Here is a 14,624-nt window from a genome sequence, read left to right on the forward strand (position 1 = left end):
AAGTGCCCCACTTGGTCAAAGATGCCCACTCCAGCCTTGGTGGTGGACACTATCCCGGCCATATTTGGGGTGCCCTCTTGTTCCAGCATGGCCTGTGGTGGCCAACAATGTTCAAAGACTCCATTTAGTTTGCCAAATCTTGTGATACTTGCCAACGGTGCGGGCCCAAACAACCCGTCAATCCCATCGGTCTCTCCATATCTCCCTTGCTTGGTCCCCATTCGAGGGGTCTTGATTTCGTGGGGCCCATTGAGCCGGTGGCACACCCGAGTCGGTGTAGATACGTTCTTGTCACCACAGATTACGCGACCAAGTGGCGGAAGCCCAAGCCACCAAGGATTGCACAGCTAACACGGTGGCTTGGTTCTTATACGAGCACATCCTTGTCCGCTTCGGCTGCCCCTTGGAAGTCACCAATGACAAAGGCTCCCACTTCGTCAATGAAGTCATTACCACCTTACTGAGCAGGTATAAGATCTTCCACCGCAAGTCGTGTGCATATTACCCACGGGCCAATGGGCAGGTGGAAAGCACCAACAAAGTTTACTTCGCAAGATGTGCCATCAACACCCCAGTCACTAGTTTGAGGCTCTCCTCGGAACCTTGTGGGCTTATAGGACTGCCTTCAAAGCCACGACATGCCATGGGCCCTTTCAGTAGGTCCACTGCCTGGAGGTTGTCTTGTCCATGGGTCGTACCAGGTAGGTGTTGGGAAATCAGAGTTAAGTGTGGGAACAGTCTCACTTAGCCTAGGAATCTTCCCTTGAGGTAAGCAGAGTGATGTCACACCTCATTTAATAAGGTCAAAGAAGAGGTAGTACTTTCAGCCCATAAAAGGGGCACCAATGTACTCACAAATTAATTAATCAACAGTGTACTTTGTGCCCAATCTTAGTCATGTATACTCTCTCTGTCTCTCTGTCTCTCTCTGTCTCTGTCTCTCTCTCTCTCTCTCTCCATATCTGCATCAGTATCATAGTCATGATGGCTATAGTACAAAAGCCTCCATAGCCACTGATCCAACATTGGTATCAGAGCCTGATGCCCTATCCTTCTCCACATTTGTGTGCGCAGCTGTCGCTTTGGGCTGTTTGTCATCACGTGACTAGTCTCCAGCTTCCCTCCACTCATGGATCCTCTTTTGTGCACTACGGGCCGGACACTCCTCTGCCTTGGGCCCTGCTTTGTGCCACCCATCCACATGTTAGCTCCTTCACCGGCCCCTCCTATCACTCGTTGCCTCTAGCTCCGACGATCTCTCGTCCATGCACTGCCCTCTTCTGACATCACCATTGCTGCCTTATTAAGGCTAAAGGATTAATTAAGCCTTAAAGTCTTAAATAAGGCTTTAAAGTCTTAGTTAAAGGCCTTCAGCAAAGGCCCGCTTGTGCTTCAACCTACGGTGCAGTGCAACTAGAGCAAGAGAGAAAGAGAAATGATAAGGTCTATCAGCCTGTTGACTGTGCCTGTGAGAAATTAGGGTTTGCAGCATTTTGGGGCTTTCCTAATTTTTGTCCAAAATTGTCTGATTAGATGCTCCAGTTGTCATAATATCTCGGGATTTTTGATATTTTTTACCATGAATCCCTAATTAACGGCCGTGCAAATACCTAGTTTGGGGTTTTCAAAATTGAAGCCAAAATTGGCTAATTAAGGGTACATACTCTCACATTTGGGGCTTTTTGAGAAATTGAGTCATTGGCACTCAATTGAAGACACTGCAGTTGACAGATTTTAGGGCTTTTTTAATCTAATGCCTCTTTTATCAAATTGAAGCATCCACCGACACATTGAGAGTCCCTTGGGTGCTTTGCAATGGCCCTCAGGCCTAAAATGACGAGCCAAGTGTCCACCACTTGGCGTTGCTGCCGGAAGAGGATGTACACCGGCAAACATCATGCATGGTAAGTCCTTGCAACTTCCACATTTTTTTCTTCTGGGAAAATGATCCTTCTATTAGTTACCGAAAAAACAGCCATGAAGGGTTAAAAACAGCCACGAAGGGCTATGTACAAACTCGCCTCATGTACAGGGCGGTGATCAAGTAGATGCCCACTCCAGCCCTGGTGGTGGACACAATCCCCGACCACATCTGGGGCGCCCTCTTGTTCTAGCATGGCGTGTGGTGGCCAAAAATGTTCGAAGACTCTGTTCAGTTTGCCAAATCTTGTGATACTTGCCAACAGTGCGGGCCCAAACGCACCTGTCAATCTCGTCGGCCTCTCCGTATCTCCCTTGCTTGGTCCCCATTTGAGAAATGGGGTCTTGATTTCGTGGGGCCCATCCGTATCTCCCTTGCTTGGTCCCCAAACCCACCCGAGCCGGTGCAGATACATTCTCGTTGCCTTTTATGGCTGTTATCGAGAGCTGTGTAGCAAGGTATTGATTGGTGGAGGTTATACTAGTTCGACCAAGTTTGACTGGTTTGCAGCGAGCCTCTTCCACACCTGGCAGCTTCTCCACCCCCCCCTCATAGGAGAGAGAGAGACATCCCTGCACTTGGAACCCTCATTTCCGCCTTCCCTCAGGACATATGATCAGCACCCAATCACACCTCTCTTGAGGCCAGCTCTGCGGGGGGCCAACTTAGACTCTGGGCACTTGACAGAGCTACCATTGACTCGCGGAGCTGACACAACAGCACCACCTGGGCACCCTAAGTGGAGCCTGCACTATGATCCACGATTCCATCGGATTGGCTTCTCCTTCCTAAGGATCCCCCTGACATCCCATGGATGGCCTCTTTCACCTGCATCGGAGTCCCCATGGTGCTTTTGGTTATTCACATGGCCACCTCATCAACAGTCATGAGGTCGGATTGGGCGGCCTCATGAGAGTGTCCATGTGGCAGCTCGGTGACCCCCGTCCCCGTCCCCTCCCCTCCTCAATGGTTTCTCAGAGAATGGCAATGGAGGGACCCATTGATCAAGGATCCCGAGGAGGCCATTCCATTCTTTGAGTACGTCGCCCAGCTTGGCAGTTTGATCCTCCTCCAGACCAGAGATGGCACCCTGGGAGCACAGCAGAACTAGCTGGCCCAAGGAGTCCCGGCTACTTTCATCAAGGATTTTTGGCAAAGGCTCTGGAGCAGCTTCCGTCCCCAAAAGATCTCCTTCTCTCTCTGGCTCTTAGCCCATCGAAGGTTAACTGTGGGACATGGATAGCAATCACTGGCAGACCAGCGAGTTGTTGCTGCGGTGGCAGCCCTGAGGAGAGCCAAAGACAATGACTGGGGGATTGCTCCCAGGTGCAGAATATGGCAGTGCATCGTCCGCCTATTTACCTCTAAACCGAGCACCGCCTGCACCATCACATGGGGGGTTGTAGCTTGGGTTATAGAGGCAGGCAAGGCTCTACTTTATGAGGATGATGGATGAGGCCTTGCATTGAGTGTCACCCACATTCGCATCTCTGTGATGATTGTAGTGGCAATTCCGATACAGCCTTGGACTCCAGAGTCACACACTAGCTTGCGATGGGAGATCATCAGTAGCATAGCAGCAGCTTGGCTCATTTGGTGAGCTTGGTGCAGTAAGGCCTTGACTGATGATTCGCTGCGCATGCAAGAGTGGTGTGAGGCTTTTTTCTGTTTCTAGACCCCCGGACCCTTCCTATCTAGGGAGTACAATGGAGTTTCTTGGCACTACAGGCCTCAGTGTGACTTTTTCCTCCGCCTCACCCTTCCTATCTAGGGAGTACAATGGAGCTTCTTGGCACTACAGGCCCCCGTGTGGCTTTTTCCTCCGCCTCCAGATGTAGTCTCCTATAGGCTATAGCGACATCCGTCTATCATTGGTCATCTTGAGTGTTGGGGCTCGGCACCCTTTTGGCTGGGGGTTTAGCACTGTTCAGACTTAGCGCCTCCATGCTTCTTGCTGCTAGCAACTGCTCGTCACGTCACACAGTGCGCACGGTTGCTAGCTGCCCACACGTGCTGTCCAACACCAATCTGCCATTGGCCATGTCCCTTACTGTGGGCAGACACCCATCAAACCCACTTTTCCACCTTCACACCATTCATTTGCACCTTGCCTAGGTGTGTTCCAACTTCCCACTATTCGCCCTCTCATTCTCAATCTCTATCTGGCCTTATTACTTATCGCTCCTACTATCTACGTATCATCCACCACCTCTTTCTTCTCGTTATTGCAATCTACCCTCCCCTCTTCCACCAGGAGTTGGTGCCGACTATTCTCAATCACCTACTCATTGCTGCACAGGAGGCCATGATTCACAAATTCGTTGTTGGCAACGTCCAAATTGAGGGCTTGGTGGGGAGACTATCATTTCTAGGGACAAATGAGGGATGGAGGCAAATGGAGAGACCACTGATTATGATGATTGCCCGCATGATTCGGAGCAAATCATCAGTACCACATGAGATTCTTCGGGCTGAGCTGGGTGCCCCACCAGTAGTAACCGAGGCCCTATTCCAGGCAGTTACCTTTTTACAGCGGCTATGGGAGCTCCCTCAGCAAAGGTACTCCCGATTGGCATTGACCTCATCCATACAGTTGGCAGAGGATGGAGATACTCATTGTTGGTACGCTCAGATGAGATCATGGTTTGACCTACATGGTTTGTGGATAGAGGCACTACCACCCTTTCAGTACAGTCTGGATTGTCCATTTTTGGAGCTCACCCGCTCAGAGCAAAACCGCGTGATCAGGATGGATATCATCAGAGTGGACACAGAGAGGACATGGACTAGCCACCTTGAGCCCTTGGGCACGAAAATGGCTCATTACAAGAGCCATTTTCTACACCTCTCACCGGATGATTTTATCACCCGCCCGGCGTACATGGATGTACACCTAGCACATGGGATACATTGTGCCATTGGACAGATCCAGACCTCATCACACCAGCTGCGGATTGAGACAGGACGATATGTGCATCAGATCTTGGATGACCGCATTTGTCAGCTATGCTACCAGGAGGTAGACGCAGAGGAACACTACATTTGCCGATGTAAAGTCTATTATGAGATCCGAGGGAGATATCACTGCCTCTTCCGAGAGGGTTTTGGGCCATTACGCAGGGTCATGGAGTTTGAGGATCAGAGATGCCTGGGATTGTTTCTACTTGAGCTCAGGAGACACAGAGAGACCCTCTTGGCAGACAGGAGGCCGAGCCATGATGTACCTAGACAGAGGACCCTAACAGATTTCTTCGGCACCGGCACCAGCACTAGCAACCCAGCCCACACACCTGATGATACCTCCTCCATTGGGCCATAAGGGCACCGACCACGCTCCCAGGGAGTCACCACTGATAGAGCAGTTATCTTATGTCGTGCTCATCGGCCACGCCCACCAGGATCCCGACCACGGCATCCTCACCATCGCTAGATCAGAGCCATTATTGCTCGGCATCGGAGGCGCCTACCTCGCTTCTACGACCTCTCCATTCTAGACAGCCCCATGGCAGAGATACTTGATCCAAGGAGAGGGCAACACTTCAACTGATCAGCATACATGGATATACATTTTTCAGTATTTTCCAATATTTTCTACTCAGTATCATCTCGGAGTGTTACAGTTCTGCTCTTATAACTATAGGACAATTAGGTCACTATGGCCTCGTAGAGATGTTAATATATCATTTCATTTCATTTCATTTCTCTCTCTCTCTCTCTCTCTCTCTCTCTCTCTCTCTCACACACACACACACACACACACACACACACACAAACACAGTCGCATAGAGTTGAACAACAAGGTCATGAGGAAGGACATTGTGAGATTGGATACTCAAAGGACTTGGCGTTCACCCGTTCAGCCTCTAGGGATGAAGATGGCCTTTTACAGAGATCATCTTCTTTGCTTGACAGAGGATTGTTCATCATACACCCGCGCAACATGGACACATATCTGTCATTTGGAGTTTGATGTGTGATTGGACAGATCTACACCTCAACCCATCAGTTGAGAGTGGAGTCATCTAGATATGGGCCGGGGGCAGCTACACTAGAGGATAGGATATGCCAACTTTGCCATACAGAGGCTTAGACAGAGGCCCACTATATATGCTGATGCCCGGTATACTATGAGATCAAGGGGAGGTTCCACTGCCTCTTTCGAGATAGATTTGGACCACTTTCCAGGATCATGGATTTCCCAGACCAGAGATGCTTGGGGCTTTTCTTTTTGGAGCTCTATAGACACAAGGAGTCCTTACTCTGCGGCCCAGAACAGTTGGACCTGCCTGAGGACTAGTACAGAGAGCTCTGATTGACTTCTTCTAGACTAGAGCTCCGAGAGCACTCCTCTTGACCTCCAGGTTGATGCGAAAGCCCCGGCCGAGAGGAGTGACACTAGATAGAGCTATAGAGCTATGTAGAGCCCGACGCCCCCGACCCCATGGCCCCCACCCACACTCACGTTACCACAAGAGGATTAGAGCCATCATTTCCCACCACCATAGGACTTTCTCCCGCCGGCTCAGCTTTACTACATTGGGTACCATGATGTAGCACCCTATGCGGGATATTTTAGGGTGATGTGAGAGCTTGACGCTCTTTGTATTGGGATCAGCTTTGTCATTTCAGCTCTTGTTCCTTTCTTTTATTTTTAGTACCCCATGATGGTGTATTCCATGGATATGATGTAATCTTTTGGTCTCATAGCTCATTTTGGCCTTTTGTGGACGTTAATATAACTTTCTTTCTTTCTTTCTTTCTTTCTTTCTTTCTTTCTCCCTCTCTCTCAGATTCTGTGGTGAATCTATGCTCTCTTCTCTCCAGCAACTTTGATATCCCAAGAACAACCTCTTGCTACATGGACACTCCTCCATGGATGCACTCCTTGGCATCAAATATGTACCTTTTTTTAATGTTTGTTCACCAGGACGGTGAACTCTTATGACCCGGGGTATCTGTAGCAGGCTCTATTGCCCTGCTTTATGAGTTGGAACATTGTTTGTAATGAGAGAAGAGTGCGTGAGTTTATCCCATATGTGAATGGGTGTGAAAGTTCCTTTAAGTTGTATAAAAACCCCTTTTTTGCAATGAAAATGACATCTCTTGGCTTGGTGCAAATCTGAGTATTTTGGTACGTGTGTCTCTTGAGTTTTCTGTTCATTTTCAGTAATTTATTTCATTAGGCATAGAGAGCTGCTACATCTCCCTTTGATAGAGTAGGCAGCCGAGGAGGGAGCCCCCTTCCTAATCTCATATATATATTTGGACTGCTTTTTAGCAGTGTTGTATTCAGCCAAACGTCTGGTCTTTTCTTTATAACTAATGGAAGGATCTTTCTTTCGAATTATTTTTTTTGCGTATATGCACTTGAAAGGCATAAAAAATATTGATATAGGTGCAACGTATCTCAATGATTTGTATGGTGTTTTGATTGACAGATTTGTAGAGAAGAACCGAAGAGATGTAGAGGAGAAGACGGAGCAACTTAAGGCCCTTTCAAATCTGTCTGCAATATTTTCTGGCTTTGCAATAGTTACTTTAACTCAATTTTATCCTCAGTCGGGTTCTTCTCAGGTTTTCTTTTTTCTTTTGGTGATATAATGGTTTTTGGATCACCTAATGTACTCATTGCTTGAGAAATGCACAGCTTTACACCAAAATTGTCATAAGCTTAATTTGGTAAAAAAATAATTGCTCTTTTTTTTTTTGCATGTGCCAGGTGCTCATCAGCATATATGGTGTGCTTACAGCCATTGTGGTGAGTTTTTACTTTCCCCTCTAGACCAGCTAATATCCTTTGTGGTGAGTTTTTACTTTCTCCTCTCTTTGCTCATTTCGCATCGCCTTGGAAGAGTTTTGTCTAGCAGTAAGGGCCTTGATAAATTGGCATAAGCACTCCTTCCTTTTATTGAGCCCTGAAAGGATTTCTTCATGTGCCATATTCTTAGATGTGTTCCTCAGAGCGGTGATGACTACAGGCAGAACACACGCTTTATTTTCTCTAAGGCAGATTACCGCCCCTTGTCCTCCCCACTGGTTTCTTCCATCATCTGGGCTTGGAGTAGTATGTGGATATTTCTACATCATAAGCCCCCATGCTCAGTAGATGAGGCTGACAGCCAGCCCATTATGTGGAATGACCTTATCAGAGATGATTTGGGCATACCCCAGGGTGCGGCAGGAGATATGGAGTGGCCAGGCTGCGCAGCAACAGTACTTGACTGGAAGAACTTTAAAAGTCTTCCGGATGATCAGAGAGAGGTATCTACCTAGCATGTGAGAGGGAGTCACTGCTGACAGATTGCACAAATTGATGCAGTTGTACCTAAACACTAGATCTCTGGTACATTTTTAGATGAGTATCACCACTTGTGGTTGGGGTTTTTTCTGGGACAGGTGAGCCCCTTCAGGTGATGGGCTTCCCGAAACGAGAGGAAAACTTGTGCTTCCTTGCACTCCCATAAGAAATGGTACCAAACAAGGGAGAAATCTCAAGTAATCCAGTCAGTACCTTGTGTTGCAAACAAGGCCTTATATGAGCAAAAAAGATGCCATAATCCCACTCTCATAAATTGGCCATGCTTTCTTTTTGCAGCCCTCTCGAAGATCCCTAGATTCGGGCCTAAGTGGCAATGAGGGTGTGGATGATATCACTCTAAGTCCTGCAAATGCACACTGACTCATAAACCAAAGTGCCCTCAATGGCCTTAGTGCATCTAGCCTTCCAAATGTGCCAGGCTGCAGTACTAGGAATAATCTCCTTTACATTGCCCAGCCTCCAGCATGTCCTGACGACGGCACCTTCAAGCAACTCCCTAACTGATCATAATGACCAGATCCCTAACATTCCCCTCATCTATCGTAGTCCAAATCCTCTGTGCTTCCCTGCACTCCCATAAGCAATGGTAGACCTTCCAAGGAGATGTACTATCGTAGTCCAAATCCTATGTGCTTCCCTGCACTCCCATAAGAAATGGTAGACCGTCTCTAAAGCTCTTGCACATATCGGGCATGTTGGGCTACCACCGACCGATCTCCACTGGCAAGGCCACAAGTAGAGAGAGCCAAATTAAGGAGGAAATTTGTGTTTGTCCTCCTGTAAGAATGGCACAACCTCCTCCAAAAAGTCCTATGAATGTCAGGTGTGAAACCATAAGCCTCCCAATGAGGTCAAAGAGTAGAGACTCTCTGAATGTGTCCAAAGACAAGATGCCTAGCGTTCCACATAGTATAACTGAAGAAAGGTATGTCTTTCATCAGGTTGGTAGCATCCCTCCACACCTACTCACCGGCGTCCCAACGCAAATACCCGATAGGGCATTTTCCATACAACCAAAGTCTCCAATCATCTGTGGTCATGCATGGGGCAAGATCAAGATAAAAGTGCTTCCTTGATGTGCCAACAACTCTCACACGATGCACCAATGGGCCCTACGTGATATCATGCATGCCACATCTCTCCAAATACCATCCATCTTGTACGGAGAAAAGGATTGGTGCATCATCCTCCCCCAGAGTGGGGAGGCCCACAACCTATAGAGGTATAGCTGTCCTGAAGAAAATTCCAAATTGTGAGTGATGAAGCCCTTCCGAGGTCCCTGTGATCCAATGGTTGGGTACGACACCATCAATCTACATAATCCTCTGACTAGTGCCTCTCACATGTTGCATGAGCACCCTGCTCTGATCCTCTGTGAGGCTTTTGAGCCTCTTCCAGTATAGCACAATGGGGAAGAGAGTCTTCCAGACAGCCCACTGAATATGCGTAGCTGCCCCAAGAGGTATACCATACTCGTCCAAGATCAAGTCATTCCACATATAGAGCTGTCTGTTAGCCTCCTCAGTTGACCATGGAGGTATGTGAACCACGAACCTCCTCATGCAACCCCAAGCCCAAAGAAGGGATCTAACCAAGCGGGAGGATGGGGGCCGATGCTCTGCCTCTGCCTCTGAGAAGATAAAACGTGGGCTGTATATCTAGTCACCTCCCCTATTTGGAGTACACCTCATAATCTGCTACATGAGAAATTCCTTCCATGGCTGAGTGCCAAGAAGAAATCCTCTGACAACTCTCATCTTACAAAGCAACGCCTTACACTGCACCTTTGGGTCTTCGGTGTTCAATACCTCCTCTTTCTTGGGTAGGATAATGGTTTCCCAAGCAACTCTAGCAATTTGTGCTCTTGCAAAAAGATCACATCCAATAGTTCCACTTGTAACTGCAGGTCCTTAATGAGGCGCTTTCTGCTGCAGGGTGGGAAGCCCTTCAAGGCCCTGCACATTCCATGAGACAATCATCATGGTAAAGATGTGGTTTTGACTCCAGATCTAAGTTCTGGTTCAGTTGGAGATGCCACGAAGGGGACACGCATGAAGAAGCGGAGGGAGGTGAGGAGGAGAAGAAGGAGAAGGGGGCGAGTAGGAGAAAATGTGGCCCAAAATAGAAGAGGCGAGTATTGGGGGGGGTGTTTGGGTGGGAGTGATTTCCAAGGGGCAGCCAAAGCAGGCAAAGATGTGCTCATATAAGAATTAAGCCACTTTGTTGGCCGTACAATTCTTAGTGGCTTGGGCTTCAGTCCACTTGGAAGTGTAATTAGTTGCGATCAGACGTTCACAGGCTGGTCGAGCTCCTTGGAGGGGAATGGTGTGAACACCAATGTCCGTTGGGACACCATCCTAGTCTTTGTATGTCCAGACGAATTTATCCTTGTAAGATTGGAAGAAGGCAGCAGCTTGATCAGGTAGGGTTGGGTGGTCCTACGGGCCACAACGAGGAGGCTAACAAGATGGGTAGGGGACCCTCTATAATACCTCCTTGTTGGCATACAAGATCACACATGGAGCTATGGAGGATGAAATATCATCATCATGGTGGAGTGTGTAAAAGAGAGAGAGAGAGAGAGAAAAGCAATAGAGCTTAAGTATGAGAGAGAGATTGCACAACTTCAATGGTAATCATATGTGTGAATGAAGGACCCAAGTACATGCTTTTATAGGCACCAAGGCCTTATCTTTTGACCCTAAATAAGAGGGTGTTCACACCTATTGTGTTCACACCACTAAGGACACTTGACTAGACTCCAGACTAACTTCGAAATATCCAACAAACCACCCTTTGGATACGTGCTTTTATAGGCACCAAGGCCTTATCTTTTGACCCTAAATAAGAGGGTGTTCACACCTAGTGTATTCACACCACTAGGGACACTTGTCTAGACTCCAAACTTACTCTAAAATATCCAACAAAACCCCTTTCGGAGTGATGGTGGAGTTGCATGCATTACCTTCAATAGTCCCATACACCAACACAAGCAAAGACACAAGACATGGTCCCCGCTTCAAAAGAGGCCAGTAAGCATGGCTCAGAGGCCATGGCTCAAAAGGCTTAGAGGTTCAACATGGCTCAGAGGCTCAACAAGCATGGTCTTTTATCTTCTGACCCTAAATAAGAGGGTGTTCACACTACTAAAGACACTTGACTAGACTCCAGACTAACTCTGAAATATCCAACACTCCTCTATAGTGGAGAGTGGGATCCTATTGGTAAATTGGAAAGGTGCCATAATGTTTGTCACGTGCACACATGCAGTGCCATGATTATGCCTACAGTTAGCCTCATCTGGCAACAGTATTAGGTGCATTTAGCACATGCATCTTCATCAGAACTAGTCGACAGTAAGCAGCTAGCAGTCAACAACATTTGTCAATATTTTACATGACGTGTTTGGCCTTTATGGTATATATTTCATGTTAGAGGACTAACGAGTAGGTCGACAGCACATACAAGTGGCCGACGAGCAGCATATGCACATAGATAAGGAAGTAGCATGTTAGCTCATTTCTCATCTCACTCCCTTCGGAGGTTGGTCATAGTTAGCATCAGTGAAGTAGTCAGTAACCCTTTTGGGTCAGAATACATGTAACCTTTTCATGTATATAATACATTATACTGGAAAACTTGTCTACATCTCTCTCTTCTCTCATGCATTTTGCGTCAATGTTCCTACAGGGTCCTTAAGGGCTGTGATTAAGGCATGAAGGCTTGTGCTATGTCACATTGGTATCAGAGCATCAGGTGTTGCTACATCACCAAGCACTGCAGGTCCCACAGCTTCAGAATATGTAAAGTTCGTATGCCCGGACTAGTAGTCATTCCTTGACTAGTAGCCACACCCACCCTACCTTCATCGTGCAAGGACCAATGTCCACCCTAGGGGCGTCATACTTACACCACAAGGGCATTTTCGCAATTCTCAAGGTCATTGTCATAAGGGTTGTATAGGTCCAAGCAAGGTAAACGCAAGAAGTTAAGAAGCATCAGGAAGGTCAGGCATGCATTAGGTGAATCCTCAGCATTTAGCCCATGGAAGTTGGGTCCTCAAAGGAGTACCTCAGTGGCATCCCAAGAATAGGAGGTGTAGCCTTAGTTAGGTGCCTTGACAGTCACCAATCATAAGTCAGTGCATTCAGAGATAAGGGTATGCATGCAAAGGGACAACATTGGAATAGATGCACATTCCTAGTCATGGAGTGGAATTCAGAAGCAGGATAGGAGATTCAGTATAGTTGCTAGAGTAGAAGTAAGTATGACAAAGTTGGAGTCCCAGAGCAATCAATGGATGATGACAATCATCCAAAGTCAAAGACAGAGAAGGTTGGATTCCCGTCATCAAGCTCAGCAGGAGGGGATGTCACATGCACACAAGCAGTGCCATGATTATCCCTATAGTTAGCCTCATCTAGCTACTAGTAGTATTAGGTGCATTTAGCACATGCATCTTCAGCAGAACCAATCGACAGAAAGCAGTTAGCAGTTGGCAACATTTATCAGTATTTTACATGAAGTGTTTGGCATTTTATGCTATATATTTTATGTTAGAGGACTAACGAGCAAGCTGACAGCACATGCAAGTGGCGAACCAGCAGCCTATGCACAACATATATAAGTAAGTAGCATGTTAGCTCATTTCTCATCTCACTCCCTTTGGAGTTCGGTCATAGTTAGCATCAGTAGAAGTAGTCAGTAGCCCTTTTGGGTCAGAATACATGTAACCTTTTCATGTACATAATACAATATACTAGAAAACCTGTCTATCTCTCTTTCCTCTCTCATGCGTTTTGCATTAATGTTCCTACAGGGTGCTTAACGGCTGCTACGATTAAGGCATGAAGGCTTCCGCTATGTCACAATGTTCTTCCCTCCAAGACTTAAGAAGCTCCCCTAAGGGAATGGTAGGTTCTTCCAAGGGCACGTGTGTAGATTCTTGGTGCTCGGGGATTGAGGGAGTGGTCGGGCTGGTAGTTGGGCACTTTTCTACCTTATTTGGGGGAGGTTTGACAACCCTTCGTCCTGTATGGCGGCCCATGACGTGCTCCCTGTCACCATTTGGCTCCCTGGACAACAATGTTTCCTCAAATAAATGCAAAGATAGATTTTGACCGGATCTTTCTATGCATTTGGACACCAGTTTGACTGGTGAATCACCCTCAGGATGTCCAGTATTTGGGCTTTGTTGATATGATCAGCAGTCCTATGACATGGATTGATATTTCCAAAGGGATGAGAGCTTTGCTGATATGATCAGTAGCACGTTTGGCAGTGCTAGTGTGACTAGTAAGATAAAAGATTTACTAGATGTATGACTCGTTTTCGTGTCCTGCATGCTTGCCTGTGTTCGGTCTGCCCATAACTACTAGCTACGAGACTGTGTGGATGCCTTTTCTTGTTGATTTGCGATTGGCTTTTTGCAGGCACCAAATTTGGCCGTCGAAAGGTTCAAAAAACCATGTCTAAGGCTTAGTTATGTTTTTATAAGGTGGAGTGTTCACACCCACATTAAAAATGGGTGTGAACACCGCAATGGGCACCCAAAGCTCAAAAATTCTATTGAAGAGAAAGACTTTAGTTATTAAAGGAACCCAATATGGTTTATGTGGGTTCTAGTTGCATTAAAAATAAAATAATAAAATAACATGGTTGGCCACGTGTAGCTTGCCCTCTTCTCCAGCAAGGTGATTGATGTGGGGGGGAAGGAGCATGGCTGGTTGGCGTTGGAATCGGGCTTGCTCTCTGCTGGACTTCCTCACGCTCACCGACGGGCTGAAGCGGCCAGTAGCATTCGATGCTCTCTCTCTCTGTTTTCCTCATGCAAATAGGCAGAAATGTCCAATGCTTTTTCTCTCATAGGCAGCCAGAATTAGTCGACTCTCTCTCTTCTTCTATCATCCAGTGGACTGAACGGTGGGCGGGGGACCCGGGGGGGGGGTGGGGGCGGTGGGGGAGGGAGGGAAAGACAAGTTGCTATTCAGAGTTGCAGAAAGGTTGTGTACGGTGTGCACATATCTCTTACTACAGGGCTGCATATGAAGTAGTACAGCAGTCCATTACCTTCATTTGCACCTACATACACAGCAGGGCAGCATACAGAGTAGAACAAAGGTTAGTTATCACAACTTGTTTCACTCACGCAAGTGGATGGTGAATTTTTAGAGTGGAATTTGCTGAAGAATCTCCATCAAACTCCTCAATTAATACGAGTGCCTAGAAGGAGTATCAAATGGAAGCTATGTATACTAAAAGTGAAGTTACAGCAAATGTTTGCATTTGGGATTGAAGACCAAGTGACCAAGGCTTTGTAGGAGAATCTAGTTAAGTGTGAGACTGGGAGTGCTTGTGAGATCCACATAGTAGACTATGTGAGAC

At 47.1% G+C, this 14,624-nt stretch overlaps 1 protein-coding gene across 11 annotated transcripts in view; it reads left to right on the top strand.

Annotated features, from left to right (window-relative positions):
• LOC147633619 (uncharacterized) overlaps positions 1 to 14,624 on the top strand; it is a 55,483-nt gene that overhangs the window by 25,186 nt on the left and 15,673 nt on the right. For all 11 annotated transcript variants that reach the window (XM_086806759.1, XM_086806753.1, XM_086806754.1 and 8 more), the window contains 2 exons: positions 7,360 to 7,495; positions 7,641 to 7,679. In XM_086806759.1, the coding sequence (XP_086662885.1) occupies positions 7,360 to 7,495; positions 7,641 to 7,679 (175 nt within the window). The remainder of the gene's footprint in view (positions 1 to 7,359; positions 7,496 to 7,640; positions 7,680 to 14,624) is intronic.

The sequence above is a fragment of the Cibotium barometz genome, chromosome 12 (genome assembly GCF_041138505.1).
Source record: "Cibotium barometz isolate CiBa-2024 chromosome 12, ASM4113850v1, whole genome shotgun sequence".
NCBI lineage: Eukaryota > Viridiplantae > Streptophyta > Polypodiopsida > Cyatheales > Cibotiaceae > Cibotium > Cibotium barometz.